The sequence below is a fragment of the Heliangelus exortis genome, chromosome 29, assembly GCF_036169615.1.
Source record: "Heliangelus exortis chromosome 29, bHelExo1.hap1, whole genome shotgun sequence".
Taxonomy (NCBI): Eukaryota; Metazoa; Chordata; class Aves; order Apodiformes; family Trochilidae; genus Heliangelus; species Heliangelus exortis.
The window spans coordinates 4792747-4819416 of NC_092450.1; the positions used below are offsets into that span (position 1 = coordinate 4792747).

Genomic DNA, 26670 nt, shown 5'->3' on the forward strand with positions numbered 1-26670 from the left:
GCAAAATACAGTCCAGCAGAAAACATCAGCCCAGATCCTTTGGGTTTGGTTACTTGGGTGAGCCCTGTCCCCACTGCCTGGACAGGATGTTTGAGAATGAGTGAGAAGTTGCTGATTTTTTTTCTCCTTTAAAGGCCCTGGTGAAGAATTGTTCCCTCTTTTAGTTCTGTACCTTTGGGGAAGAATTTCTCACACTTCTCTGTAAATAGGGGGCAACAGATAATTGGTCACTTACCTTCTTTCAAGTGTGGTTCTGTTCCCAAAAGTTGCTGTGTGAAAAAGAGGCCTCTTAGTTCAACAGATCCCTGTTTGTGGAGGTGAGCTCTGGATTTTTGTGCTCAACAGTTTATTTTGCTAATAATTCTTGTTACTCTTGAGCACCTCTTTGGCTAAGGCTGTGCACCAGAAATCTTAGCAGGGACTGGGGGCTGTGTTTTCCCTCCCCTCCTGTTCCCTCTCCCAGAGATGGATACAGCAGAGGGGAGAACTTGATCTTTGGAATTTTAATGCAGATTTGCAGGGGAATCAGATTATTGCCCAATAGTTGACAGGAAGCTGAGGGGGGGGGGGATGTCAGAAGCTTTAAAGTCAAAGTAAAAAAATGTTGCTGTGTAATCCACAATCGAGTGATAGTGAATAATAAACCAGCAGGGATTGATTACACACTACTTGGAAGTAGAAAATTTCTCTGTTCCGTGGTGAAACCAAACGCAGGGGTTGTAACCCCGGGGGCTGTGGCTTTGCTCTTTGTGCCAGGTGCATGGAATGGAACGCAAGCTACTCCAAAGGACTGAAGTTTTTTTTTTTTTTTCCCCTGGCTGAAGTTGTGACTGGCTCCTCCCACTAATCCTAACGAGGAATTGGGTTTGGGATTTTTCCAGGAGCCAGTTCCCTGCCTTTGTAGTCAGAGGTTGATAGCGCGGCCTCGGCGTTTGGGTGCCAAATGGTTGGCTTTGCACAGCTAAAGGAAGGGCTGAAGCAAGTTAGGTTTTAATTTAGATTTTTAGGGGATTGGGTTTCATACAATTACTGAGTGCTGAGTCGTTTGATCTTCACATGAATCTTTCTTTGAAGGAGCTGTGAAATTGTGATAGAGTCATAATCAGTGAACTGGATTGTCTTTGGCTTGGGAAGCTTTTCAGATCCTGGGAGATGGAGCACAGCTTCTTAAATTTAGAGATGCTTGGAGGGCAGTACTTGGCAGTTTTGCCTAGAAAATCCCAGTGATGTTTGTTTAGCAGAAATAATCAAGTGAACTTTGATCTGTACTTCAACCTTTTCCAGGTTCTAAGGCCAGAACTCATTATTTTAGTCTTTTCCTTCCTCGTATGCCGGGGACACGCTTGGATGCTACTCCTGGATGCTGGCTAGAGCAGAGCCTCAGCTGATGTGTAAAAACAACAAAAGATCATGGGTGTTTATGGAAAGCTGAGCAGTGGGACCCAAGTTTATCTGGGTGTTGCTTCCCCTTGGCACTCTGGTGCCACAGGGCTCGTGGGGCAGTCTGGAGTCACCGTGCTGTGGAAAGGGACAGAGCCCACTCCCTCCCTTCCCTTGGCATTCCTCTGTGTCTACTGTTGAGCAGCCATGTGGATCAGGAAACCACTGGCTGAAAACTGCCTCTGCAAGAGGAAAAAAAAAAACCAAAACAAAACAAAAAAAAAAAAAAAGGGAAGGGAGCTTTTGGAGCCAAATCATCTTCCTCATCCTGGTGTGAGTGGCAGTGGAAAGGGAGGGAACGGGAACGTGCAGCAGGAGCCAGGGAAAATGAGACTGCTGTCTCTGGCTTAAGCCAGTTGTGAAACCTTCCTTTGTTGTAGAAAAGCTCAGCTGCATCTTTTCTTCTGGAGAGGACTTGGTGGGACTGACTTGGGTGCAGGTAGGTGTGGGGAGGAGGCCTGGGCTGGGCTGGTGGGAGAGCTCGGGGCAGCTCGGACATCGCTGCCCTCAGCAGGGCTGTACAGACCCTGTCCTGATCCACATGGAAAGGTGTGAAAGGGCCTGAAAGCAGTGAGCGTCCCCAGGAATCTCATCAGGAGAAGTCAGTGCTCGTGCTGGAGGAGGACAGGGGATGCTGTGTCAACAGGGAAGATGTTTTAAGCTCATTTTTAACTTGCAGATGGAGTCGGCTGAGTTCAGGCAGTCCCTGGAGCTCAGCTGATGAGTGCAGGTTCATCAAGCCACCAGACCTTAATTGCCTGTGACTTCTCCATGAAAAAAACTCCACACTTGAAAAAATTCCAGCTTTTCCATTTGGCTTTGTCTTCCCTTTGAAATGCACACACATTTGACATTGCTGAAAACCTTTGGGCAGCATCCACGTTCCCAGGCATGCAGCACAGAAACTGGGAGCATGCACAGGGGTAGCCACCTGGTTGCTGTGCAGCCTCAGGAAGCACTCTGTAGGTAGGCCTGTCATTTATTTTAAATGCTACTGTAAAATCTGATATGTAGTGCTCTGCTAGATCTGCCTTTTATGCCTTTTTCCCCCCCCAAGACACAGCACCAGCAGCTTTTTATTTCCTCCTGCCACTTGGTCCAGGCTGAGTACTAATGTGCTAGTGATTAACTTGCAACCTTGCAGTGCCAAACTCTCCAAAGTTAGGAAGCTGCCAAAATTGTGTTGTTCTCTTCAGGAGCTTTTGTATTCAGCACTGTTAGGAATTCAGACAGCCTGGTACTGCAGTTATGTCTTTGTTATGGGCAGTTCTCTTAAACTCCTAATGAAAAGTATTGTCGATGGTTTTCCATGGTTCTTTTGCCATATAAATGTATAAAAAATTGCCAAGTATAAATTCTACAGTTAAAAAATACTTTGAATCTTTAATTTTTTCCTCGTTTTGGAGATCAATCTATAAGCAGCTGCTTTGAGGATGATAAAAAATTTGCTCTTCCAGACACCAACTCCTCAATGAATGAAGGAGACAGCAACTCCCCCGTTGTCAAGGTGGGGAAGAGCTGTAAATGGATTTTTCCCTTCTGTCCCAGCTGCCCTCTTGGGGTTGCTTTTAAGCCTTCCTCAGGGTGAGCTGGGGGAGATTGTGATCAGTGTGTGCACAGCATCACCCATCAGATGGCCAAGCAGAACTCGTTTAAGCAGTGTTTCTAACCTCAGGGTAATTGGAATCTAACCCTGGAAAATGAAGGTTGAGAAGGAATAAGGTTCCTTTCTGCTATGTGCTGCCTGCTGCACCTTCCCAGGGGAAAAAATAAACCCCAAGCTGAAGGTCTTCACCTTGCTCTGGTGCTGGTAGTGTTTACCTCTGTCTTTTCCTAGGACTTTCCTAGTCCAGGTTAAAAAGGTTATGAAGCAGCAGGGCTGCAAATTCAAATGCACTCGGGAGGACTTCGCATTTGGGAGAGGAGGAGGAGAGGGAAACTTGATCTCCATTGTCAGCTCTTGGCAGCAGATCTGCATAACACACATTCCTCTGGATTTCTGGGTTGCAGTAGGTTACAGAGCTGTGATCCTGAAGTCAGGGCATTGTTTGCCTTCCATATCAGATTGTTTCCATTAGGAGCTGTAAAAAGATACAAATGCTTTTGGTTTGCTGTGGTCATTTTAAAGTACACGGAGGGGAGTGTTTCTTCATTCCTCTCCTGATCTTTATCAGAGGTTTCTCAGGTTTGCAGTTAACCTCTGACCACAGCCTGACAGCTCAGGACCTCCAGGTTCTCCAGCAGCACCAGGGTTCCTCCCAGCAGCTTAACATCAATTTCCTGCAGGGATTCAGCCTCTCCTTCCCTCTGCCCCAGGCTGCTGACAGGAGAGCTCAGGGCAGGTTTGTTCTGTTGGACTCTGGGGTCAAAATTCACTGCAGTCAGCACCAGCTCTCAGCTGCTGGGAGCCCACTTCTTGTTCCCCTCAGGATCTTCTCTCCAACTCCTTCTCTCCTTTTCCTCCTCAGTAATTTGCAGTTATATGGAGAGAAGTGAAATCCTTACATTCTGTCCCTCTCTGCCCAATCTTGCTGGCATTTTGCTGTCCTTGGGCTGTGTGCTGTGTAAATGGTCTCTCTCACCCCTCTTTAGAGTTTAATTTAAAAATCTTGCAGCTTGTAGTCTGAAGTTCTTCTGCTCCATCCTGTATATATTTTTTCCCCCTTGAATTTGTTTCTGAAGTGTATATTTATTTATTTTTACAGCTAGAACTGTTTCACTGTAAACATTTCTGTGTTGTGTGCCCTAGCATGGTGGTTAACTCTGATTAAATGCTGAGCAGAGCTCTGTGAAACCAGTGGTTAACCAGTAGTGCAGAGTGATGCCCCATGCAGCTCTGTGCTCTCTGAGCAGAGGTTGGCACTCACTGCCTTTAGGTTGAAATCATTCTATTCCAGAACAACCAGCACTTTACATTTTAGGAAAATAAAAGCATGTTTCCAGTGAGCTTTCTCACATATGGAACAACTTAGCTCAACATCTTTTGAGTGTGCTGCTGCTGCCTGTGTAACCCAAACCCTGTGTTCCTGTGGTGCTACCTGAGCACACAAGGCAGCTCCTTCTGGGGATTAAATTCATGTTTCAAACAAGCTTTGCCATTCAGAATTCCTTGTAGTGAAGAAGTCAGCACAGTGGTACATTCTTCTTTTAGGATGGCTGTAACTCTCTGCATCAGAGCACATTCCAGTATTACTTTTTTGTCCTTTTTTTCTGTCACCCTTCAAAACTGGAATATTCAGTAGACAACCAGAGCTGTTCACTGAATCCTTTCTAGCTCAGTTTTGAACCAAAAAGGTTGCCAGACCATTTCCATGTCCTTTCAACTGATCTGTGCATTCCCTTTGTCTTCAAGAGCTATGCAGAGCTGCCAGATATTTATTGTATTTTAAGTCTTGGAGTTCTGCATCAATGTTTCTGCACAGAAAGCTGCATCCTTGGGATGCTCCTTTGGTTTTGGTGCACATTTCCCTTTCTTCACAAGAGCTGATGGTGGCTGAGTATAAAGTGACAGCAGGACTTGCCAAGTCAGGTCCTGTGGGTAAGGTTTGCAGGACCTGGGCTCAGCAGAAGCCTCCCCTGCCAGGCACCAGGCTGCATGGGCTGATGGAAATGGGGGAGATTTATTTCTCTGGAGCAAAATAAGGTGGAACTGCAACAGGGGGTGGGGTTTCTTCAGTCACTTGCTTTTTTCTCTCAGTCTGGATTGTACAAAATCTTCATTGATCTCTTCAGCAGCTGCAGCACAGGGTTGGATTCAGCTGGTTCAGTTCATTTTTAAGTGTTTGTGAGGTACAAAAACATCTCTGGGACTTGTTTTGAACCAAGTGCTCTGGTTTTCTGTTCCAGAGGTACACGCCACGGGGTTCAACTATCAAAATGAGGATGAAAAGGTTACTCTCTCCTTTCCCAGTACTCTGCAGAAAGGTAAGAGCTATTTTCATGCTTTCTGCTTGCTTCAGCTCTGTGTTTAAGATACTTGCACTTGAAAAAGCTGGAGCAGGACAGCTCTGTTCCCTGAAGTTCCTGGCTGGGAATGCAGTGCTCCCAAGGGATGCTGGCCACTATAAGTCACTTTGTGAGCCTCTGGAATTGGAAGTGTTGTTTCACTGAGGTTCCTCTAATAATTACCTGCTGCTGGGAGTTTGGCTCAGAAGCTTTTTGTTAGCTACCAATGAGCTGGGTTTTCTTAGGGAGAATGAGCTAATCTGAATTTCTGCAGTGTTTTCCTGGGCATGAAGGTACTAATTCTGTTGCAACTGCAACAGTTATTTTTCTCTGAGGAATCTTGTGGATTTGAGAGGTTTGAACCAACCACTTTTGTTTCATCTCCACAAACACAAACATCAGGATTCCAGGAGGATAAGGCTTTGATGTGTCATTCTGTGGGATACTGGCAACCTGCCTCTCAGCTCAAGATCAGGTTTCCCCTTTTGCACAGAGACAAGGTGGGCAGAATAAATCCTGAGGCTGACTTAGAAGCCTGAAGGCAGGCAGTGCTCCATCCTGGCTTTGTACTGGGTTTCATAGGATGCTATCAGTGCCTGGTTTCCATCCTGTCTTTTTTTTTTTTTCAAACTTCACTCAAATATAGGGACTGGAGACTTCCCAAAAGGCTTAAGGTAGGTCTGGTTACTGCCTTATGGTTAGAAGATGAGGATGCTGTAGGCTCTGCTCTCTGATCAATGCCAAAGTGCTGTGGGGACTCTGGTTTTGCTCTGCTGGAGTTTATTTTATATCCACAGAATGAAGAGATTGAGGGAGATGGGCAAAAAAATGTTGGGGGGAGACCTACTGAGGGGACATCTCTGTTCAGAAGGTGCAGAGCCAGAGGAGGAGCCTGGCTTGGACCAAAAAAATGTTGTGTTTGGTGCATGCAAATCAGAATGTCCCCTCTGTTTGTGTTGCAGGGACAGGGTCACTGAAGATAGACTTTGTGGGGGAGCTGAATGACAAAATGAAGGGGTTCTACCGCAGCAAATACACCACCCCCACAGGAGACACCAGATATGCTGCTGTCACTCAGTTTGAGGTATGGCATGGGGGGCTGGTTCTCAGGGATTAGCATTCTCAGCATGGGATTTATGCTCAGGAGAAGGAAAGGCAATTTCCCAGCTTTAGCTCCCTCCTCTGGGTAACTTTCAGGAGGCTGTATCTTGTATTTTTCTTTTTTTTTTTTTTTTTTTTTTTTTTTTTTTTTTTTGCTCCTTGTGTGGATGGGTGATACCAAAAGCAGCCTTGGTGCTGCCACTAAAACTGAATTTGGCAAATTTCCCAGCCAAGGACCATGCTGGTGTGTACATGTACACAATAGCTGCAATGTTGAAGAACAGCTGTTTATTTAGATGTGGACAAATACCTCTGTATAACCCCTTTTTGAAGTATATTCCTTTTTTTTTTTAATAGGCCACTGCCTTTATTTTAGGACCTTGCCACCCAGACTGTGAGCCAGATACTGTCTCAAGTATTATGTAAACCCTGGACATAATGACAGAATTTTGTACCATATTGTAATTTCACAGTTATCTGGTTACATAAAAACTGGGAGTACTTCCCTCATACAGATAGAACATTTCTTGGGTGCAGTCTGGTGACAGAATATAAAGGGGTGGTCTTGTGTGCATGGTCTCTGAATGCCTGGGTGCCCTCCCTGTGTCCACATGACTGAGCTTTGCTCCTCTCATGACTCTGCTGGATTTTCCTCACCCTGTAGAATTCCATCAGAGCACAGAGTGCTTTTCAGCCCCAGCTTTTTTAAAACCCAGAGGGAAATAAGTTACTGCTGTGAGAATAAAATGGCTCTAATGCAGAGGTCAAGAGTGCCAGTGACCAGCCAGCACTGATCCCAACCTCTTGCCTCCAAAATATGCTGAATTTTTGGGTGTTCTGTTGCCACCATCTCCTGTGATTGATTTATTTAATGATCTTCCTTCCTCCAGGCTACTGATGCTCGCAGAGCTTTCCCTTGCTGGGATGAGCCTGCTATTAAAGCAACATTTGATATCTCTTTGGTGGTTCCTAAAGACAGAGTAGCTCTGTCAAATATGGTAAGTTCTTGCTGGGGAAGTAAACAGTGTTTTAAATAAAACTGTAACAATGCCAGCTGATAATTTGGTAGTTATTAGTGTGTCTTGGCAACAGGCAGAATTAGGAGTATGGGCTCTCTTGCTGGCTATTACTAAGCAGCTCTAAATTGAGGGGAGGATTAAAAAGATTTTATTGGGATGTCAGATGCTAGCACAAAACCTAAAGGGGTTGTACAAACCACAGTGGTGTTTATTACAAAAAATCAAACAGCCTTAGCATATGTCATGCTACATGCTGCTTGATTCAGAGTGACTGGGAAATAAAAAAAAAAAAGTCTTTTAATGTTTATGTAGCTGCAAGAGCTACCTAAGCAGATGTAGCACCTGAGTTAAGAAGTGTTTTCTGCCCTGGAGGATTTTAAGCAGAACTGGGGTGTGATGTGCAAGCAGAAGTTACCTCAGTCCCAAATAGAAGTGGGGAATTTCAGGTTTTCACTCTAAAATGGTGCCAGCCTTTGTACAGCACCTTGCTGGGGAAGAGCAGCTCAGCTGGAAGCCAAAATTCTTTACTCCCAGGTTCCTCTGAGGTCTGAGCACGTGGTTTCTGTTTCAGAACTGAAAGTGAAATCCTGATGCCTTTTTGGGATGGGGGTGGAATTCCCTGGAGGAATCTGCTGCCTCCTTGGCAGCCCTGGGTTAGGGGGCATCTTTAGTTAGGAGGGGGGATAATTTTCTGGGGGGCTGAATTCCCAAATCTCAGCCCTTTCCTGGGAAACCCTGCAGTGAGTCAGTGATGGGAGGGTTGCTCAGGGTGTTGTGGGGGGCAGTTTCACTCCCATGGAATCACCCCCCTTCCCTTTCCTGCCGGAAGAACGTCCTGGACCGCCGGCCCTACCCGGACGATGAGAACCTGGTGGAGGTGAAGTTTGCCAGGACCCCCACCATGTCCACCTACCTGGTGGCCTTCGTGGTGGGGGAGTATGACTTTGTGGAGGCCAGGTCCCTCGACGGGGTCCTGGTGAGGGTTTACACTCCTGTGGGCAAAGCAGAGCAAGGAAAGTTTGCATTAGAGGTAAATGTGCTCCCCTTTCTCCCCTTTCTCCCCTTTCTCCCCTTTCTCCCCTTTCTCCCCTTTCTCCCCTTTCTCCCCTTTCTCCCCTTTCTCCCCTTTCTCCCCTTTCTCCCCTTTCTCCCCTTTCTCCCCTTTCTCCCCTTTCTCCCCTTTCTCCCCTTTCTCCCCTTTCTCCCCTTTCTCCCCTTTCTCCCCTTTCTCCCCTTTCTCCCCTTTCTCCCCTTTCTCCCCTTTCTCCCCTTTCTCCCCTTTCTCCCCTTTCTCCCCTTTCTCCCCTTTCTCCCCTTTCTCCCCTTTCTCCCCTTTCTCCCCTTTCTCCCCTTTCTCCCCTTTCTCCCCTTTCTCCCCTTTCTCCCCTTTCTCCCCTTTCTCCCCTTTCTCCCCTTTCTCCCCTTTCTCCCCTTTCTCCCCTTTCTCCCCTTTCTCCCCTTTCTCCCCTTTCTCCCCTTTCTCCCCTTTCTCCCCTTTCTCCCCCTTCTCCCCCTTCTCCCTTTTTTTTTACCCTCTCCCCAGCCCCTGAGCATTTGGTTTGGGGTTTTTTTTGGCTTGGAGAGTCTGGGTTTGATGTCTGTGATGATGGAAATGGATGGTTTGGTTTGGTTTGGGTCAGCTCTGGTTTGGGGGTGCAGCCTTGGGAAGCACTGAAGGGGAGGGGGGGGCTACAGCCTGGGAGGAAAAAAGGGGATGGGAGTTTTCCAAAGCTTTGTGCTCTGGGAGCTGGAAATGGGGCTTCTGGAGGAAATCTTGGCTGTGCTGCTGGCTGAGGCTGCTTGCAGTCATAAAAAGTCAAGTTTTTACTCATAGTTCCACGTTAACTTTTCTCCTCTTGTTTCTTCCAGGTTGCTGCTAAAACTCTGCCTTTTTATAAGGACTACTTCAATGTTCCTTACCCTCTTCCTAAAATTGATCTCATAGCTATTGCAGACTTTGCTGCTGGTAAAGTAACTCACTTTATTGATGAACTGTAGTTGATTTGAATTTGAAATGTTTAGGAAGAGGTGTGTATCCATATCAATAAACCTTTGTATTTATTTTATAAAGGTGCCATGGAGAACTGGGGCCTTGTTACTTATAGGTATGCTGTTAAAATCCTGTCTTTCCCCCTCTTTGTTCACTAATTCTTGGAAGTAATTGGATTAGTTTTAGGGAGCTGTAATTCTTGGGGATCATCCCAACTGAGACTGAGTAAATACCTCCCACTCTTGCTTCAGTTTGGATCATTTTAACTCCTGCAGCAGCTCTGTGCTCTGATCTTAGGGAGCCAAGAATCAGCTCTTAGAGCTTCTGTCCAAGGGTGGGAGATTTTCAAGTGTCTGGCAGCACTGCCTGTTCTGCAGGAGAACTTTCTTGGCCTCTTCCCTCCCCTGTAAAAGTTACATATTTACTGACACAGCTGGAAGAGTTTCTTATTTTACCTCCTAGGCAAGTTTAGTAAATTTAGCAACCACAGAATAACCATGTGGATATGAGCAAATCCAAAATATTAACTTGCCTTCCTTTTCAGTTTTTTTTTTTGTTTTGTTTTTGTTCATCTGATCAAGCTTTTGTACTTTTGCTTGATTATTATTACTATTAATTATTATTATCTGTGCCCACTGTCAGAATGATTTTCCTTCATTTTGTACAGCATTGATCTTGTAAGCTTTGGATTTCAAATCCTGAAATACTTTGAATTTCCTCAGCTAAACTTTTCATTTGGCCTTAAAAAAAATTACATAGAAGAGACTTAGACTTAGTTGTAAAGTAAAATTACCAGAAATGGCTCAAACCAGGACATAAATCAAAATGGAAATTTGAGCCCAGGTTTAAAATTCCTTATCTGCTTATTGCAATTCTGATGAAATTTGATATTTTACTCCCTGTCTGGGGGGGAAAAAAAAAAAACAAAAGTGTCCTGGATGAGTAGAATTTTTGGAAGCCTTTAATTGTGCTGTTACTTTCCCCCCTGCCCCCTTAGGTGACTTTGGCACACTTGCTTTATCCCTCTGGGGACAGAAGGTTGGCACCAGCTCTCTTTTGAGGCAGGTTTTTCCCCTTTGAGCTGCAGCAGCCCAGAAATCCTTTTCTGGCTGACCCACTAAGTCCTGAGTGTGTTTGTGTGTGCCCTGGGGGGACACTGGTGTGGAAATCTGGGGGTGACACAGCTGCTGTGCACTTGGAGGAGGCAGAATTCCTGTGGGGGTTGGTAGATCCTCTAGGTGAGCTCTCTTAGAAACAAAGGAGGAACTTTTCTCATTCCTGCCTGGGTTTTTTTGCACTTGTCTTCTTGCATGCCATAAGGAATTAATTGCTCCAAAGCATCCCAACAGCTGTGGAACTTAACAAAATAATTCCATTTCTACACCAAAATAGCTTTTGGGTTTTTTTTTTTTTTTTTCAGTGGTTCTGATCACTCTGTAGCTTGCTTAGGTAATTGAACCTACTTTTGATTGTGTTTTTTTTTTGTTCCCTGGGCCTGTCCCACTCTGCTCAGTTCTCTTTCTCTTTTGAATACAGGGAGACTGCATTGCTCATTGACCCCAAAAATTCCTGTTCCTCATCTCGCCAGTGGGTTGCTCTGGTTGTGGGACATGAACTTGCTCACCAGTGGTTTGGAAACCTTGTGACTATGGTATCTAACCAGCTCCAGTTCTTCTAGTTTTCTTTGGCATGTGCTTCATATCCTGTGTGTGGTTAAGTGCCCCTTAATGGCAGGCATGCTAGCTTTAAAATAATAATAAATATTTGTAAAATAGTGCTTTATTTTACCACTTTCTCCTTCCAGTGCAGCAACTGAGGAGTTGCCCAGCAGTAACTCAAAGGAATGACTTTGGATATATGGGGAGGGAGCTGTCTGAATGGTTTGATGTTTAAGTCATTTTGGTGGGAATAAGAGCATATCTGAGGCAGCAAGTCTGAAATCTATAAATAAAATTCCATTTAGTGCTGAAAACTGGAGCCTGGGTCTCTCAGAGCTTCAGCTTACTCTGATGATTAGATCTGACATTCCTTTCCCCAAAACCCTGCAAACAGGTGCTTGAATCCAAGTGTTTCACAGGTTAGGAAGTTTCTTGTGTTGGAAGAAGCTGGTGTGGTAATAAAACCATAGCTTCTGGAGCCCCAGATCTGCATTTTTCTGGCTTTTAGGCTCCCATGATGAGGTGTGAGACAAACCTGAGGGTAAATAGTCCTTATAACAGAGGTTTTAAAAGCTTTCCACAGTGCTGTGCCTCTTGAAATCTAACCAGCTGTGCCCATTCCTCTTGGTGGTAGCACAGGCAGGAAAGCAACACAATATTTGAGTGGAAAAGTAATAATAAAGTGATATATTTGTAGCTTTTAGTAGATTTGTGCAGCTGGAAGCAAGGGGAGCCAGCACTGTGTGACAGGAGACAGTAGTGACCCCCAAACCATTCCTGGTCCTTCTGACCACTGAGAGCTGTGGCAGTGAGTTTGAGAGACAATATAATTCACAAGAATCTCTAAAATGTCTTGGATCAGCTTTTTATTTCCCTGGTTGAAGTTCTAGGTCTTCCAAAATTTTCCCTTGCTGCTCTGTGATGCAGCTGTGCAAGATGAAGACATTCCAGGCTTCTTAATTCCCAGATTTTTTTCCCCACACTTGTCTGAGGTGCTCACAGCACAGCAGAGAGGCTCAGGAGCATCACTCCTGGAGCTTGCCAGCACCAGATCTTAGTGGCCAGCACCAGATCTTAGTGGCCAGCACCAGATCTTAGTGGCCAGCACCAGATCTTAGTGGCCAGCACCAGATCTTAGTGGCCAGCACCAGATCTTAGTGGCCAGCACCAGATCTTAGTAGCCAGCACCAGATCTTAGTGGCCAGCACAGCATGCCAGTTCTTCCATAGTGAAGATAAATAAAATCAGAACAATTCCAGGGGAAGAAACAGATTTGTGAGGGAAAAAAACCAAAACAAATCAGGAAAAAAAACAAGGAGGGGAAAAAGTTTAGAAGTGCCTCCTAATTGCCCAAGAATCTCCTTCACAGTTGCATTAATCCTGTGGCACCAATGTGTGTGTGTTGGAACCTGGTCTTGAGAACAGATGCAACCAGAAATACAAATGAAAAAAGGAAGGTCTGGACTCTAAAAATAAAGCAGGGCTGATCTGTCTGGTTCAGGGACAGCTTTCCCTCCTGAGCTGCCACCCTCCCCAGGGTAGATGTTTCATTCATGGTAGCAGCAGTGCTTGCTGGAGCAGCTTAACTGGGCTGGTTCTGCATCCTTTGCAGTTTCTTCCTCTCAAGGGCCTGGATTCCCATTCCCATTTAAAGAATAGTTGGGAAGTGGAGTTCTGGAAAAGGGTGTTTTCTTCCTCAGTATCCATAGCTTGCTTCCTGATCTCACCTACTTCAGTTAAATCTCAGAAATGAAGGGAAGACTTTTAGGAAGCCAGTGTAGCATTCTGGTCTTAAAACAAGCACCTTTGGGTGGTGAGGAACAAACTTTTAGCTGTTTCCTAGATTTCAGGTCCCCATAGTCCAGAACATTTCCTCAGATTCCAGATTTTCCTCCTTTAAGTAAGAAAGCAAACAACCCCAAACAAAATCACTCTTCTGCAGCTGCTGCTGTTAAAGACACTGACACTGCTGCCCACAGTTCTGCTGCACAACTGAGCCTTGAGGACACTTCTTGGGTCAATGACTTCTCTAGAGAGAGGAATTTGTGCTTAAAAATATGATTAGTGTCTCCAAGTTGTACTGAACTGACCATGAACAGCTTCTTATCATTGCTGGAAACTTCTTGTTGGTTCTATGAAACTCTTGGAATTTTGTTCTTTATTCTGTTGTCTTATCTTTCCAGGAATGGTGGACCCACCTCTGGCTGAATGAAGGATTTGCTTCCTGGATTGAGTACCTGTGTGTGGATCACTGCTTCCCAGAGTATGATATCTGGACTCAGTTTGTTTCTGCTGATTACACACGAGCTCAAGAGCTTGATGCCTTAGACAACAGCCATCCCATTGAGGTAAGCTCTGTCTTTGCTATTGTTTGTCTTCCCTTTTCCTCCTGTCAGCTGGCTGTGAGCTTTTTGGGCCTGTTAAGAGGAGGAAAGAACTTGAAATAATGGAGATCAAGCTGGGTTTGCTGCTCTGGACACAAGGCAGTGGTTGAGTGATGAGGAGAAGGCAGCAGTGAGCTCAGTTACAGCAAAACTGGGAGTTGGGCTGGAAGAAAATCCCCTTGTAATTCCTAGAGATCCCTGTGGGCAGTGTTCAGGTGGCTTAGGAAGTGCTGGATGCAGCAGATGTCAGGAGATGGTTTAACATCTCCTGACTTAACATCTCCTGAGCACTGCTCACTGTCCCAGAACTAAAGTTTCCACTGTGGGTTGTTTTTTTTTTTTTGGTGTTTGGGTGTATCTTTACCCCAAGGACTGAAGCAGCATCCCCAAGTCCATTTGATTCAATACCCAAACCCAAATTAGGGGGTATTTAACCTATAAACCACCCAAGGGGAATAAGTTGAATTGATTGGGGGCTGAGCTTTGTCCACATTGTCCATTTAGTGATGGATATTCATGTGCTTCCTTCAGGGAGAAAAGTCAGCTCCTTAAACACTGGAGCAAGGAAAATCAGAGTATTTTATGGCAGATAAAATTGTTCTCACTGCTGATTATCCTGTTCCCACAGGTTAGTGTTGGCCATCCCTCTGAAGTGGATGAAATATTTGATGCCATTTCTTACAGCAAGGGAGCATCTGTAATCCGAATGCTGCACGACTACATTGGTGATGAGGTAAAAAGATTGGTGTTAAAAAGCCAAATGTAGATTGTCAAGTATTTTTTATAGTTAAATCCCTTTAAAAAAAAAAAAAAATCAGTGTATTCTTTATTTTGGAAACTTCCCTCCAGTTTGTACTGGGGGTCTATTTGAAATTGACTGGGAAAAATAAGATAGTGGGGAAAATGTGGAAGGAGTTAGAGGGGTACATGGTGATCCTAAGATTCCTTGGCCAAGTCTTGAATACAAGTGGAGTGCAGAGGAGGGTTGGAGGGATTTTGGTGCCATTTCATCCTCATTCTGTGTTCCCAGGACTTCCGGAAAGGAATGAATTTGTATTTAACAAAGTTCCAGCAGAAGAATGCAGCTACAGGTAACTGGTGGTTGTTATGTGCTGTAGGAAAGTGATTCCTGGAGGCACAGGTTTTACTGCTGAAGGGTTGGATTCTTAAACAGCTGCTTTCTCCACCCAAGAACTGAAATGCAAGGAAATAATGACCTTGTGTCCAGCTTCATACAAGGTGTTCCCTGCACTGCCAGAATTCAGGATTTTCTTAGGGTTTCTCTGTGGCTGAGGTAACCTGGCAGGGCTGTGTTCCTGTTGGTAACCACAGCTGCCTGGTGATCTAATTCAGAAACAGGGCACACTGGTTTGCCCTGAAGCCTTTTGCAGTATTGATTGCCTGTGTGATTCAACAGTTCAAAGTCTTCTCTGACATCTTTGCTTAACTCATTTTTGTGCATCAGGCAGAAATGTGGAGCCTTGTGCTCTATCAGCCCAAACCTGTCTCTGTTCCCTCAGCTCTTTTGGTATAATAGATAAAACAACTTAAGGAAAAGATTCTTTTATTTATCACTTTGAATATTTAATGCCCATTTTTATTACACTTTATCACAATTGTGTATTGACTGCATTTTCTTTTTAGTAGTTAAGAAGCTTTCTCCTCCCCTGTCTTCCCCATCAGTGGTTTAAACCCTTCCCTCTTGCCTGTCATCTGTTCCAATTTGATACAAACTCACCCCAAAAGAGAAAGGGCAAAGGGAAATATTAACCCAGCCTCTCACCCTGCCCCCAGAGTGTCTTTAGTAGTGTCTGGCATGTCAGGACTCTGGGAGTCCTTAGTCAGGCTTTTCTTCTGCAGAGGACCTTTGGGACAGCCTGGAAAAAGCTAGTGGTAAACCTATTGCTGCTGTGATGAACACATGGACCAAACAAATGGGGTTTCCTCTCATTTATGTGGAAGCTGAACAGGTAAATATGGCTGTGTGGTTTTTCAGCACTTCAGATCAAAAGTTCTGCCTCGAACTGTGTTTGCAGATGAAGTTCAGTTGTATCCAGTGATATAAAAAATTCCCTTTGATCAGGAGGCAGAACAGGGGCTGCTGTGGCTGGTGACAGGTCCCTTTCTGAAGGGAAGGGGAAGTGCAGCTCTCTGGAGGAACCCAGAGCAAAGCAGAGGGAATTATTCCACAAGGTCTCTGCATCACGTGCTGGGAGTTTGCTGACAGAGCCCATTTGCTCTTTGTGTTGGTGGGAGGGAGGGAGGGAGGCTCTGACTTTGCTTCCCTTGCCACACGTTTCCCTTCTCACTCCAGTTCAATTGTGCTTATTCTACAAGATTGCAGGGTGAGTGAGTTTTACTGCCTGGAAGCTGAAGTCTGGCAGCAAATTCAAGAGAAAGAGGCCATGTGTGTTTTAACAGTATGAGTGCTGGCTGCTCTGGGATGATTCCCCTTTTCCTGGAGGGGAATACAGCTTGCTGTGTTTGACAGCAGGCACATGAAAGCAGTGATAGATACACAGCAGCTGAGGTGCTCTGGTAATCCCTTTCTCTCTTTTTATTATTATTTTTTCCCTCAGCAAGAAGATGACAAAGTGTTGAAGTTAGTCCAGAAGAAATTCTGTGCCAGTGGACCATATACTGGTAAGATGGGTGCTCAGAGCAGGAGCAGAGTCCCTTATTCCCTTATTTCCATGCCATAGCAGCAGTTTGGAGCAGGCTCTGCCTGTTCAATTATTTGCTAAAACTTTAGAAAACTCTAAGGCTGAACACTCTCATGTGTGGGTTCCATGCCTTGGCATGGAGGGGCAGAATTCATCCCCAGACTTTGGTTTTTTTTCTGAGATTCTTCTCTTGTCCTGCTCCAGGCCAGGGCTGCATCTGAAGAGCTCTGCAAGCTGCTGGGTTTGTAGTAGTGCTGAAATAAAAATGCCAGCTCTGTCTTAGGACACTGTTTCCAGCCATCTTCCATGCTTACAGGAATTCAGCTGTTTGGCCTGAAAGGTCATTTAGAAATTCCTGGGTTTTAACCCTAGCACTGCCCTCTCCCTTTGGGCTGAATTAGGCCTTTTTAGAGGCACCTATAAGTAGCCTTGCTTAAACTGCTGCTGAAACTTGTTGAAACATCAGGCAGAGTTCCTCTGTGGTGTGTGCAGACTTTTTTCCTTCCTTTTTTTATTCTTTTAGGGGAGGATTTCCCCATGTGGATGGTCCCCATAAGTATTTGTACAAGTGATGACCCTACCCGTGCCAAAATGCAAATACTGATGGACAAACCAGAGCTCACCTTGGTTTTGAAAGATGTCAAACCAGAGCAGTGGGTGAAGGTGAGTTGGGAATAATTCCTGGGAAGAAGTCTGATTGTTGCTGTAATCTTACCTTGCAATTTTCTCTTTTCTTGGGTTTTTTTCCCCTTTGTAGTTTTGTATTTCTCATGGAAGGGGCCCCTCTGGGCTGCTGTTGGGTGCTGGCTCCTCTCTGCAGCCTCAGTGTAGCCCAGTGCCTCCCAGGAGTGGCCCAGACAATGCAAACTTCAGTGTTTTGGGAGTCCAAGCCCAAAAGAGCAGTGAAATCAGAGGCAGCTTCTGAGTTGAAGTGTGGTGGCTTTTTTGGTATCCCATGGCAACCACGGTTTAGTTCAAGTCCATCTTGAGCAAAAATAATCCTGTGGATCTTTCATCAGTGTGAAGGTTTTCTGCAAGCTCTTGCCAGACAAGTACAGATCTGCAAGTGAAAAAAAGTTCACTGCTGGGGTGAATTAAACTGAATTAAAAATGTGTGGCCAGCAAGGGGCTGTGGGGTTGGAGTGGAGCAGGAGAGAATCAAATCCTAACCCCTGAGTCTCCCTTTTCTCTTCCCAGGGCATTACTTCAGCTACCCCTGGGCATTTCTCTTCTCTCCTTGCTTCTAATTTTAATTCTTTTTTTTTTTTCTTTTTTTTTTTTTTTTAATGCCACCTTTGTCTTCTGTACCTCTTTGTGAGCATTTCCTGCCTGAAACCTGAACTCTTTCTCCCTTATAATTTGGTTTTTTTTTGTTGTTTTCTTTAAATGTGACTGACCTGGGAGCTGCTGATGCTTCCAGAAATTCCTAGTGGCTCAAGAATAAATAAAACCACTTCTTTCTTTGCTTCTTACTTTTAATTTTTTTTACTCTCTTGGTCCTTTTCAGCTCAACCTGGGAACAGTAGGGTTTTATCGGACTCAGTATAGCCCTGAGATGCTGGAGAGTTTGATACCAGCCATCAAAGACCTTTCCCTACCCCCTGTGGACAGGCTGGGCCTGCAGAATGATCTTTTCTCTCTGGTAAGCAACCCTTTGCTATTCTGTTTTTTTAGTCAGAGCTCCAGTACCTGCAGAAATTGGGGTCTGAAGAGTCAGTCTCAGTTTCTGGAGGCAAAGTGCCTTTGGGGTCACTGCATAAATCCAGCTTTTAATGAGCTGGGCAAGTTCTAACTTGTATTTTAAGACCCAAAGGCAGTGGAATCAGGCTGTCTGTGACAGCCTCTGCATTGTACTAGAGGTTTCCTTACAGAATCAGGGGTTTTGAGAGCTTGCTTGCTTTTAACCCATCCAAATAAGGATATTTTCATGATCCCCTCATCAGACACTGTCAGCACAATGTGCTTTATTTATTGGGCTTGTTAAAAGTGACCTCTCCTTGAAGAGGAGGCTGATGGGGATCCTTAATATTTAAAAACCAAAGTATTACCCCCAAAGCAGGTGTTGCTACCTCTGAACAGTCAGACCCTGCACTCTGTGTTTCAGGTTGTGTTTTCTTACTCTTGACAGTCACCAAATGCATGGAAACTGGAAAAAAATGTGGGTTTGATACCCTGCCTCCAGCTTCAAAGCTTGTAAGGCTTAGCTGGAGGGGTTTTGAAAGTGTAGCCTGAGTCATTTCCCAAATATTGCAAGATTGTGACAAAAAAGTTGAGCAAATAACAGAGGGAGGAACATTGTGTGAGACTCCTGGTTTGGTTTCAGTTTTTTTCATGTTTTTATCATAGGTGACCAGAGCTTAGATAATAAAAATTGATCTTCACCTCTTTTCCAGTACCATAAATTACTGGTCTGGCTCCAGATTAACAAAAATCTGAGCAATCTGGTTGGAGATACCTTCTGTAGGTATTATGGACTGCAGTAAGCATGGAAATGTTTTCCTGTGGAGCAGTTAAATGAGATTTCCCTGGCAGAGGGGGAGAGGCAGCAGCGCTTCTTGTACTAATTCAGGGGAAGCAAAAATGCCTTCTGCAGTTTTACCCTCTCAGTTTAATGAGGAGCAAAAATGAAATCCTCTAAATCAGTTTTTAGTCAAAGTAAGATTTTGGTGGGGGTCGTATCTGCCTGAGAATAACTCTGGTTGGGGGTGTTCTGTTGTTTGGTTTGGGGTTTTTTTTTTTTGGTTTTTTTTCTGTTTCCTTGCTGGCGTTGTTGCAGTTTTGTGGAGTCACTTAATCCCCTTGTCTTGTTTCTTGTTTGCAAAATGTGCTTCTAAATAGCTGCCTCCTTGTAAAGTGCTTTTCTGTGTGTAAAAAGCCTTGTGTGCTGTGAGCAGCTGAGGTGCTGCAGCTCCTGTTAAACCCCAGAGAAAAAAAAAAAAAGAAAAAAAAAAAAAGAGTATCTCTGCAGTCTGTGCAAAGTGGGGGAGACTGTAAAAAGAATGTGATGAGCTCTTGAAACATCTTAATTCTGGTTTGGAAGTAAGATTAATCTGTGTCTTTTCCTCTCCCAGGCCCGAGCTGGAATCATTAGCACTGTAGAGGTTCTAAAAGTCATGGAAGCTTTTGTGAATGAGCCCAATTATACTGTGTGGAGCGACCTCAGCTGTAACCTGGGAATTCTCTCAACTCTCTTGTCCCACACAGACTTCTATGAGGAAATCCAGGGCTTCGTGAAAGATGTCTTTTCACCCATAGGGGAGAGACTGGGATGGGACCCCAAACCTGGAGAGGGTAGGAAACTTCTGCTGGTTTTGGGGAAACTTGTGTTAAAAACTCACGGAGATATTGGGGAAGGGGAGAGGAGCCCCAAGAAGGCCTTCAGGGGTGGCTTTTATCCTTAAAACCAGACTAGCACAAAAGCCACAAATAACTCTGTGTTATCAGGCAGAAGTTAAACTGGTGAAACTTTTCCCTACCTGGTCACTGACTGATAAAAGTTCTCTGCTTTAGCTTGGCATCTGTTGGACTGCAGGGATCTGAGGAGGATGGGAAGCCAGGGACCTGCATGTTGGCTTGGCCTGCTCAGCCCTCCTGCAGACACAAATGGTTTAATATTACTGATTTAGCTCAGGTTACAGGCCCAGCCTGTTGTGTCTGGGCTGCAATCTTCTCCTGCCCCTCTTGCTGTAAAAAAATACATTTATTCTCCCCTTGGCACCAGTGAGAAGTGGCCTGGTTTCTCCTTCACACATCTGGAGGGATTGTTACACAGCTCTGCAGGTGGAAGAACACTTAATTTAGTGTCTGAACTGTGTCTCCAAATATTTTAATTTGCTTTTTTTTCCTCCTGCTCACCCAATAGGTCATCTAGATGCCCTTCTGAGAGGTCTGGTCTTGGGCAAACTAGGAAAAGCTGGGCACAAGGCAACATTAGAAGAAGCCCGACGCCGATTTAAGGATCATGTGGAAGGAAAACATGTGCTGTCAGCTGATCTGAGGAGTCCTGTAGGTTTTTGTACATTTTGGTTCCCAAAAAAACTGTCCCTACTCACCTGGCACTGGGTGCCCTGAGCTCACAATTAGAGGAGTTGATGGATCCTGAAAATCCAGTCTTGAAAACATAGGAGGGATTGGTGGGGTCTCATCTGCCTGAAGCCTGCCCCAGATTTGTAGAAATTGATTGTATTTCTAAAAAATGAGGGTTTTTTTTTTTTTTTTAAAGGACTTTCCTTGTTTATGCTCTCTCTTAGGTGTATGTAACTGTTTTAAAGCATGGAGACAGTACTACTTTAGACACTATGCTGAAGGTGAGTGCACACTTGTTCACCCTGCCAGTTTGTTCCATGAAAAGCTAAATAAATATTCCCCCCTCCAGGATCCTCTGAGCTGCACAGAGCTCAACCCAGTGTTTCACAGCTGCTGAGGACACCCAGGCCTCACACTGGTGTTCCTTGGTGTCTGTGTGGTGTGAAATTGCCACCTAGTGGATGCTGCAGCTTTATTTTGAGATGATTTTTCATGGCTGGGAGGCACAGTCCTGCTTGGCCTTGTTAAAGAGTGGTGAGGAGCAGTTTATTGTGGTGCTGATGGGCATGGAATGGGGGCCAGGGTGCAGGATGAGTCCTGAACAGCCTCAATTTGTCACCTCTTAGGCTGGAAGAGAACTCCAGAGTCAGTGCTAGGTAAGAACTTGGCTTTTAATGCCATGCACTGAGTGTTTTTTGTTTTTTTTTTTCACTTTGCCTTTGAAGCTTCACAAGCAAGCAGACATGCAGGAGGAGAAGAACAGAATTGAACGAGTTCTTGGAGCCATCTCTCAACCAGAACTGATTCAAAAAGTTCTCACCTTTGCACTTTCAGTAAGTTCCTGGAGAAAAAAGCTGTTTTTTTTTTTTTTCTTTCTTTTTTTGACAAGAGCACTCAGCACTTGTGAAGAGCACAGAGCTGTCACCATGTGCCAGCACAGGAGGAGGGGTCTGCATGATGAACAATTTGAGGGGTTTTTTTTTTGGGGGGGAAAAAAAAAAGTATGATTGGCAGATTTGGTGCAGAAATGGAGGAAGCCCACGAGCTGGGTTTTGGGGGAAGGTTTGAACACTTGTTTCCATTTTCCTCCTCAGGAAGAGGTACGTCCCCAGGACACTGTGTCTGTCATTGGGGGAGTAGCTGGAGGCAGCAAGCAGGGCAGGAAAGCTGCTTGGAAATTTGTAAGGGATAACTGGGAGGAGCTTTATAATCGATACCAAGGAGGATTCTTAATATCCAGACTAATAAAGGTATGTGGAGCTGTAAACAAGGCCTCTGGGCACTCATGACCAAACCTGAGCTCTTGTATTTGAATTGCAAAGCACCTACTTACCCTTGGGAAATATTTTTATTTTTTTTTTTTTCCTTCAGCTGACAGTGGATGGATTTGCAAATGATAAAATGGCTGCAGAAGTGAAGGTAAGAAACATTAATTAAAGCAGTGATTAACTGCACCCCTGACAAATGGGGTGTGCTCTGGGTGGTGGGAGAGCTGTGAGCTCCTCTGTGGGGTTTTTTTTTTTTTTGGTTTTGAACTCTGCCTCTGCTTGTGACTGTTGGCCAAGCCCCAAACTGCACAGCTTCAGGTTATTTTAGTGGAATTCTCCTCACTGGCTCACACAGCTCTGTGTTCCTACCAGGCTGCACCCTTGGGGCTGACTGCAGCAGCACCCAGGCACTCCTGGAGGAGTTAACAGAGCAGAAATGGGATAAATTCCACACCATAGCTCCCAAATTTTATGTGGCCACTTGTGCTGGGTGCTGAGAGGCTCTGGGCACGAGGCAGATTCAGGTGTTTGCAGAATCCATCTTGAAATTGGTGGCTCGAGGGGATTTTGGTTTCATTCCTGAGGGTCCCCTCTGACCTGGCAGTGCAGGCCCTGCTCTCAGGAGCAGTTTAAAAATGTGTGGGTTTTTATTCTTTACTCCTTGCCCACACTTTTACAGGAGTCCTTGGAAGAATGAATTTTAAAATATGGCCCCTGATTGGTACTCTCCCATTAGGAAAACACCCAGGAGGAATTCTTATTTCAAAGATCAGCTGAGCCATGAAACCTAACTCTGCTTTTTTATCACTTGTGATCTCTTCCCAGGGAAGATTGAGCAGCATGGGGGATTTTGCAGGGCAAATCTTGCACCATAGCTTTTTTTTTTTTTTTCCTTAACACTTTCCAAAACATTTACCAGAACAATCATCCCTAACTAAACCATAACCACATCCCCAGAGAACTCCCTGAGAGAGCTTTTAGCCCTTGGAAGGGCACTGGCTCTCCTTGTCACCTTGTGGTGTAGCTTGGGGTCACCAAACCCTGGGAGAAGCCTGCTGGGGGGTGACCCCCACCTCTGCCTCCTTTTTTTCCTGCCCTTACCCCATTGCAAAGTGCAAAGTCACAGCAGGCTCTGGTGTGCAGCTCCTGAGAGCCAGGGGATCAATGTTGTTGGTTCTGGAGGAAGAAATGTGAGACTCTTCAGCCAAGCTCCTGAGTGCTGCTGGTGCTCTGAGGTCATTTCTGCAGCTTGGAAAGAGGCCTGGGGAGGGAAACCTGATGCCCAAATGCTGCTGCAAAATGCCCCGAGGCTTCCCTGGTGTCTCCTTCCAAGGCTCCAGAAATACCCACATGGTTTGCTGCTCCTCCTTTGCCTCCCCATGAGGGACAGAATTCCCCCCTTCCCTTCCCGTGGAGCTGAGGGGCAGCAAGGACAGGGCAGGAGCCAGGGCTCTGCTCCAGAGCTGCCCTGCTCTGCCCACTCTGCAAACTGGGATTTACTGGTTGGGCAGACGTTCTGTCAGGTCTCAGTGGCACTGGGAGTCCAGTGGGACACAGGGGGGGAATTTTTGCCCTGTGATGACAATTGGACCTTGGAGTGGGGCCCCAGGGGAAGGGGGGATTGGATTCCCCCACTTTGGAGTGCTGGGACATCCCACATGAACAGAAATATTAGGGTTGGACCCAAATGGTCCTTGGGGTGGTTCTGGTTGGACCCAATGGTCCTTGGGATGGTCAGGGTTGGACCAAATGATCCTTGGGGCGGTTCTGGTTGGACCCAATGATCCTTGGGGTAGTTCTGGTTGGACCCAATGATCCTTGGGGTGATCCTGGTTGGACCCAATGGTCCTTGGGGTGATCCTGGTTGGACCAAGTGATCCTTGGGATCATCAGGGTTGGACCAAGTGATCCTTGGGATGGTTCTGGTTGGACCCAATGATCCTTGGGGTGGTTCTGGTTGGACCCAATGATCCTTGGGGTGATCCTGGTTGGCCCAAATGATCCTTGGGGTGGTTCTGGTTGGACCCAATGATGCTTGGGATTGTCATGGTTGGACCAAATAATCCTTGGGATGATCAGGGTTGGACCAAATGATTCTTGGGGTGGTTCTGGTTGGACCCAAATGGTCCTTGGGGTGATCAGGGTTGGCCCAAGTGATCCTGGTTGGCCCAAATGATCCTTGGGGTGATCAGGGTTGGACCCAAATGATCCTTGGGGTGGTTCAGGTTGGCCCAAATGATCCTTGGGGTGATCAGGGTTGGACCCAAATGATCCTTGAGGTGGTTCTGGTTGGACCCAAGTGATCCTTGGGGTGATCATGGTTGGCCCAAGTGATCCTGGTTGGACCCAATGATCCTTGGGGTGGTTCTGGTTGGCCCAAATGATCCTTGGGGTGGTTCTGGTTGGCCCCAATGACCCTTCCCACCTGACATCCCAGGATTTTGTGCCACTGGGAGCACCACCTGGATCCAGGTCAGGAGCACAACCCTCCCGAGTCTGCACCATCCCCTGCAGCTGGGGGGAGCGGGCAGCTTAAAAGATGAAAAAAAAACCCAGAAAAAAAAAAAAAAAAAATCCGAAAAAACCCCAACCCTTTTTCTGTTTGCTTTCCCCCCAGGCTTTCTTCGAGAGCCACCCAGCCCCCTCTGCAGAGCGCACGGTGCAGCAGTGCTGTGAGAACATCCTGCTGAACGCGGCCTGGCTCAAGAGAGATGCTGACAACATCCACCAGTTCTTCCTGCACAGGGGGGCACCCCCAGCCCTGCCCTGAGCCCCGCGGCTCCGCCTCCGCGGAGAGGAGGAGGAGGAGGAGGAGGAGGAGGAGGAGCTGCCCAGAGCTGAGTCATCTGCCAAGAATTTGGAGTCTTTTTGGGTTTTTTTTTTTGGTTTTTTATTTGTTTTTTTTTTTTTCTCGAACCGACAGACGATGACGACGGGGATTGGACTGTGAATGTAGTTAACTGGTTCCTGCTCACACTCCAGATTTAAATTCTATTGAGAAATTATCAGCAATTCAGAAAAAAAAGAAAAAAAAACGAGAGAAAGAGAGAGAGAGAGAGAGAAAAAAAAAAAAATCTGTAAATATGATAGTAATAAAATAGAGCATAACAAAACTGTGAAACTTCCTCAAGCCTTGTCAGTGGTTAAAATATTTAACAACCCCTCCTGACACTCTTTTGACAGATGTTCTGCTTTTTACACCCTCCCCCAGCCTCCCCCCCCAAAGAAAAAGGAAAAAAAATAAAAAGGAAAGTGGTTTTCTAGGTCAGTGGAATTTTATGGAGAGTCTGGGGCAGGGCTGGGTTAAAGGCTCTGGGGAAGGTGAGTGGGACAGGCAGGGAGCTGGGAAACCTGGAGGCTGCAAGGCTTTGGGGAGATGTCCCTGCACCCCCCAGCCCAGGGACAGTGGGTTCCCTCCCTCCCTCCCTTTTGTGTTTTCTCAGCAAAAAGAAAAATGTTCTGTTGCTCCTCAGTTTCACTTCCTGGTGTCCTTCCCAGAGCTGACAGAACTGTGAGGAAACACCTTCCACAGCCACATTAAACAAGAGACCTGTGTATTTTATTTTATTTTATTTTATTTTATTTTATTTTATTTTATTTTATTTTATTTTATTTTATTTTATTTTATTTTATTTTATTTTATTTTATTTTTATTTTATTTTTATTTTTATTTTATTTTTATTTTTATTTTATTTTTATTTTTAAATTTTATTTTTTAATTTTATTTTATTTTTATTTTATTTTTATTTTATTTTTATTTTATTTTTATTTTATTTTTATTTTAATTTTATTTTAATTTTATTTTAATTTTATTTTATTTTTATTTTATTATTTTTAAATTTTATTTTATTTTTATTTTTTTTATTTTATTTTTATTTTATTTTATTTTATTTTTATTTTATTTTTATTTTATTTTTATTTTATTTTTAATTTTATTTTTATTTTATTTTATTTTTATTTTATTTTTTTTTATTTTTATTTTTAAATTTTATTTTTTTTTTTTATTTTTATTTTATTTTTATTTTATTTCATTTTTATTTCATTTTTATTTCATTTTTATTTCATTTTTATTTCATTTTTATTTCATTTTTATTTCATTTTATTATTTCATTTCCTTTTTTTCTCTTTACTCAATTGCAGATGCATGCAAATGAGGAGACAGCTGCTGCCTGCCTGCTGCTGGGGCAGCTCCCTGCTCTCCAAAACCCCTTTTTTTCTCCCCAAAATCCACCTTGCTGGGGCTTTTCCTTCCTTTCTGTGATGTGGGTGGTAATTTGATTCAGGAGCCTTAACGAGTGCTGATGAAGTTTGTGCCCTCAGCCCCTTCCCCAGGCACTGGGGGCTCCCCTCTCCAGCCCCAGCCCCCTTAGTGCCCAGGCTGGAGTTCCATAAATAGATTTATTTTTTATTTTTTTTTCCCTTTAACAGGAATATTCATATTTGGTGTGGCTTTTACTGTGTCCCAGGAGGTCACCAGCCTGACTGTCAGACTGCTGCCCTCAAACAGGTTTTGTGCTATTGTTTAAAAAAAAATAAAAAATACAAAACCCAACAAAACCGACACCAAACCAACAAAAAAAAAATTAAAAATATTCAGAAGTTGGCGTTAATAAAAATGTCAATGTCAAGTTGATGTCCTGACCTTGTCTTCTGTTGGGAAAGGGACCCCCAAACCCCCCAGGGATCCCCCCCTTGTCCCCCTCCCTCTCCTCCTCTGCTGGGGCTCATTCTGGGCTGATTTTCAGAGATTTTGGGTAAGCTGAGTGAAGGCTGCAGCCCAAGTGCTCCAGAAGTAACCAGGGCAGGATTAAGGAAAAAAAAAAAAAAAAGTTAAAAAAAAATGTTAAAAAAAATGTTAAAAAAAAAGTTAAAAAAAAGTTAAAAAAAAAGTTAAAAAAAAGGTTAAAAAAAAATGTTAAAAAAAAATGTTAAAAAAAATGTTAAAAAAAAATGTTAAAAAAAATGTTAAAAAAAAATGTTAAAAAAAAATGTTAAAAAAATGTTAAAAAAAAATGTTAAAAAAAATGTTAAAAAAAAAAGTTAAAAAAAATGTTAAAAAAAAGTTAAAAAAAATGTTAAAAAAAAGTTTAAAAAAAAGTTAAAAAAAAATGTAAAAAAAAATGTTAAAAAAAATGTTAAAAAAAAATGTTAAAAAAAATGTTAAAGAAAAATGTTA

The 26670-nt window shown here is 44.3% G+C and overlaps 1 protein-coding gene across 1 annotated transcript in view; it reads left to right on the forward strand.

Annotated features, from left to right (window-relative positions):
- The window catches only part of NPEPPS (aminopeptidase puromycin sensitive), a 35642-nt gene extending 11096 nt beyond the window's left edge, over window positions 1-24546 (forward strand). The window contains exons 3-23 of the mRNA XM_071728841.1: window positions 5287-5364; window positions 6348-6469; window positions 7377-7484; window positions 8335-8535; window positions 9375-9471; window positions 9577-9610; window positions 11032-11146; window positions 13337-13501; window positions 14166-14270; window positions 14568-14628; window positions 15398-15507; window positions 16117-16180; window positions 16724-16863; window positions 17708-17842; window positions 19272-19491; window positions 20063-20205; window positions 20451-20507; window positions 20952-21059; window positions 21321-21476; window positions 21598-21645; window positions 24112-24546. Of these exons, the coding sequence (XP_071584942.1) occupies window positions 5287-5364; window positions 6348-6469; window positions 7377-7484; window positions 8335-8535; window positions 9375-9471; window positions 9577-9610; window positions 11032-11146; window positions 13337-13501; window positions 14166-14270; window positions 14568-14628; window positions 15398-15507; window positions 16117-16180; window positions 16724-16863; window positions 17708-17842; window positions 19272-19491; window positions 20063-20205; window positions 20451-20507; window positions 20952-21059; window positions 21321-21476; window positions 21598-21645; window positions 24112-24264 (2420 nt within the window). The 3' untranslated portion in view covers window positions 24265-24546. The remainder of the gene's footprint in view (window positions 1-5286; window positions 5365-6347; window positions 6470-7376; window positions 7485-8334; window positions 8536-9374; window positions 9472-9576; window positions 9611-11031; window positions 11147-13336; window positions 13502-14165; window positions 14271-14567; window positions 14629-15397; window positions 15508-16116; window positions 16181-16723; window positions 16864-17707; window positions 17843-19271; window positions 19492-20062; window positions 20206-20450; window positions 20508-20951; window positions 21060-21320; window positions 21477-21597; window positions 21646-24111) is intronic.
- Window positions 24547-26670: the final 2124 nt, after the last annotated feature.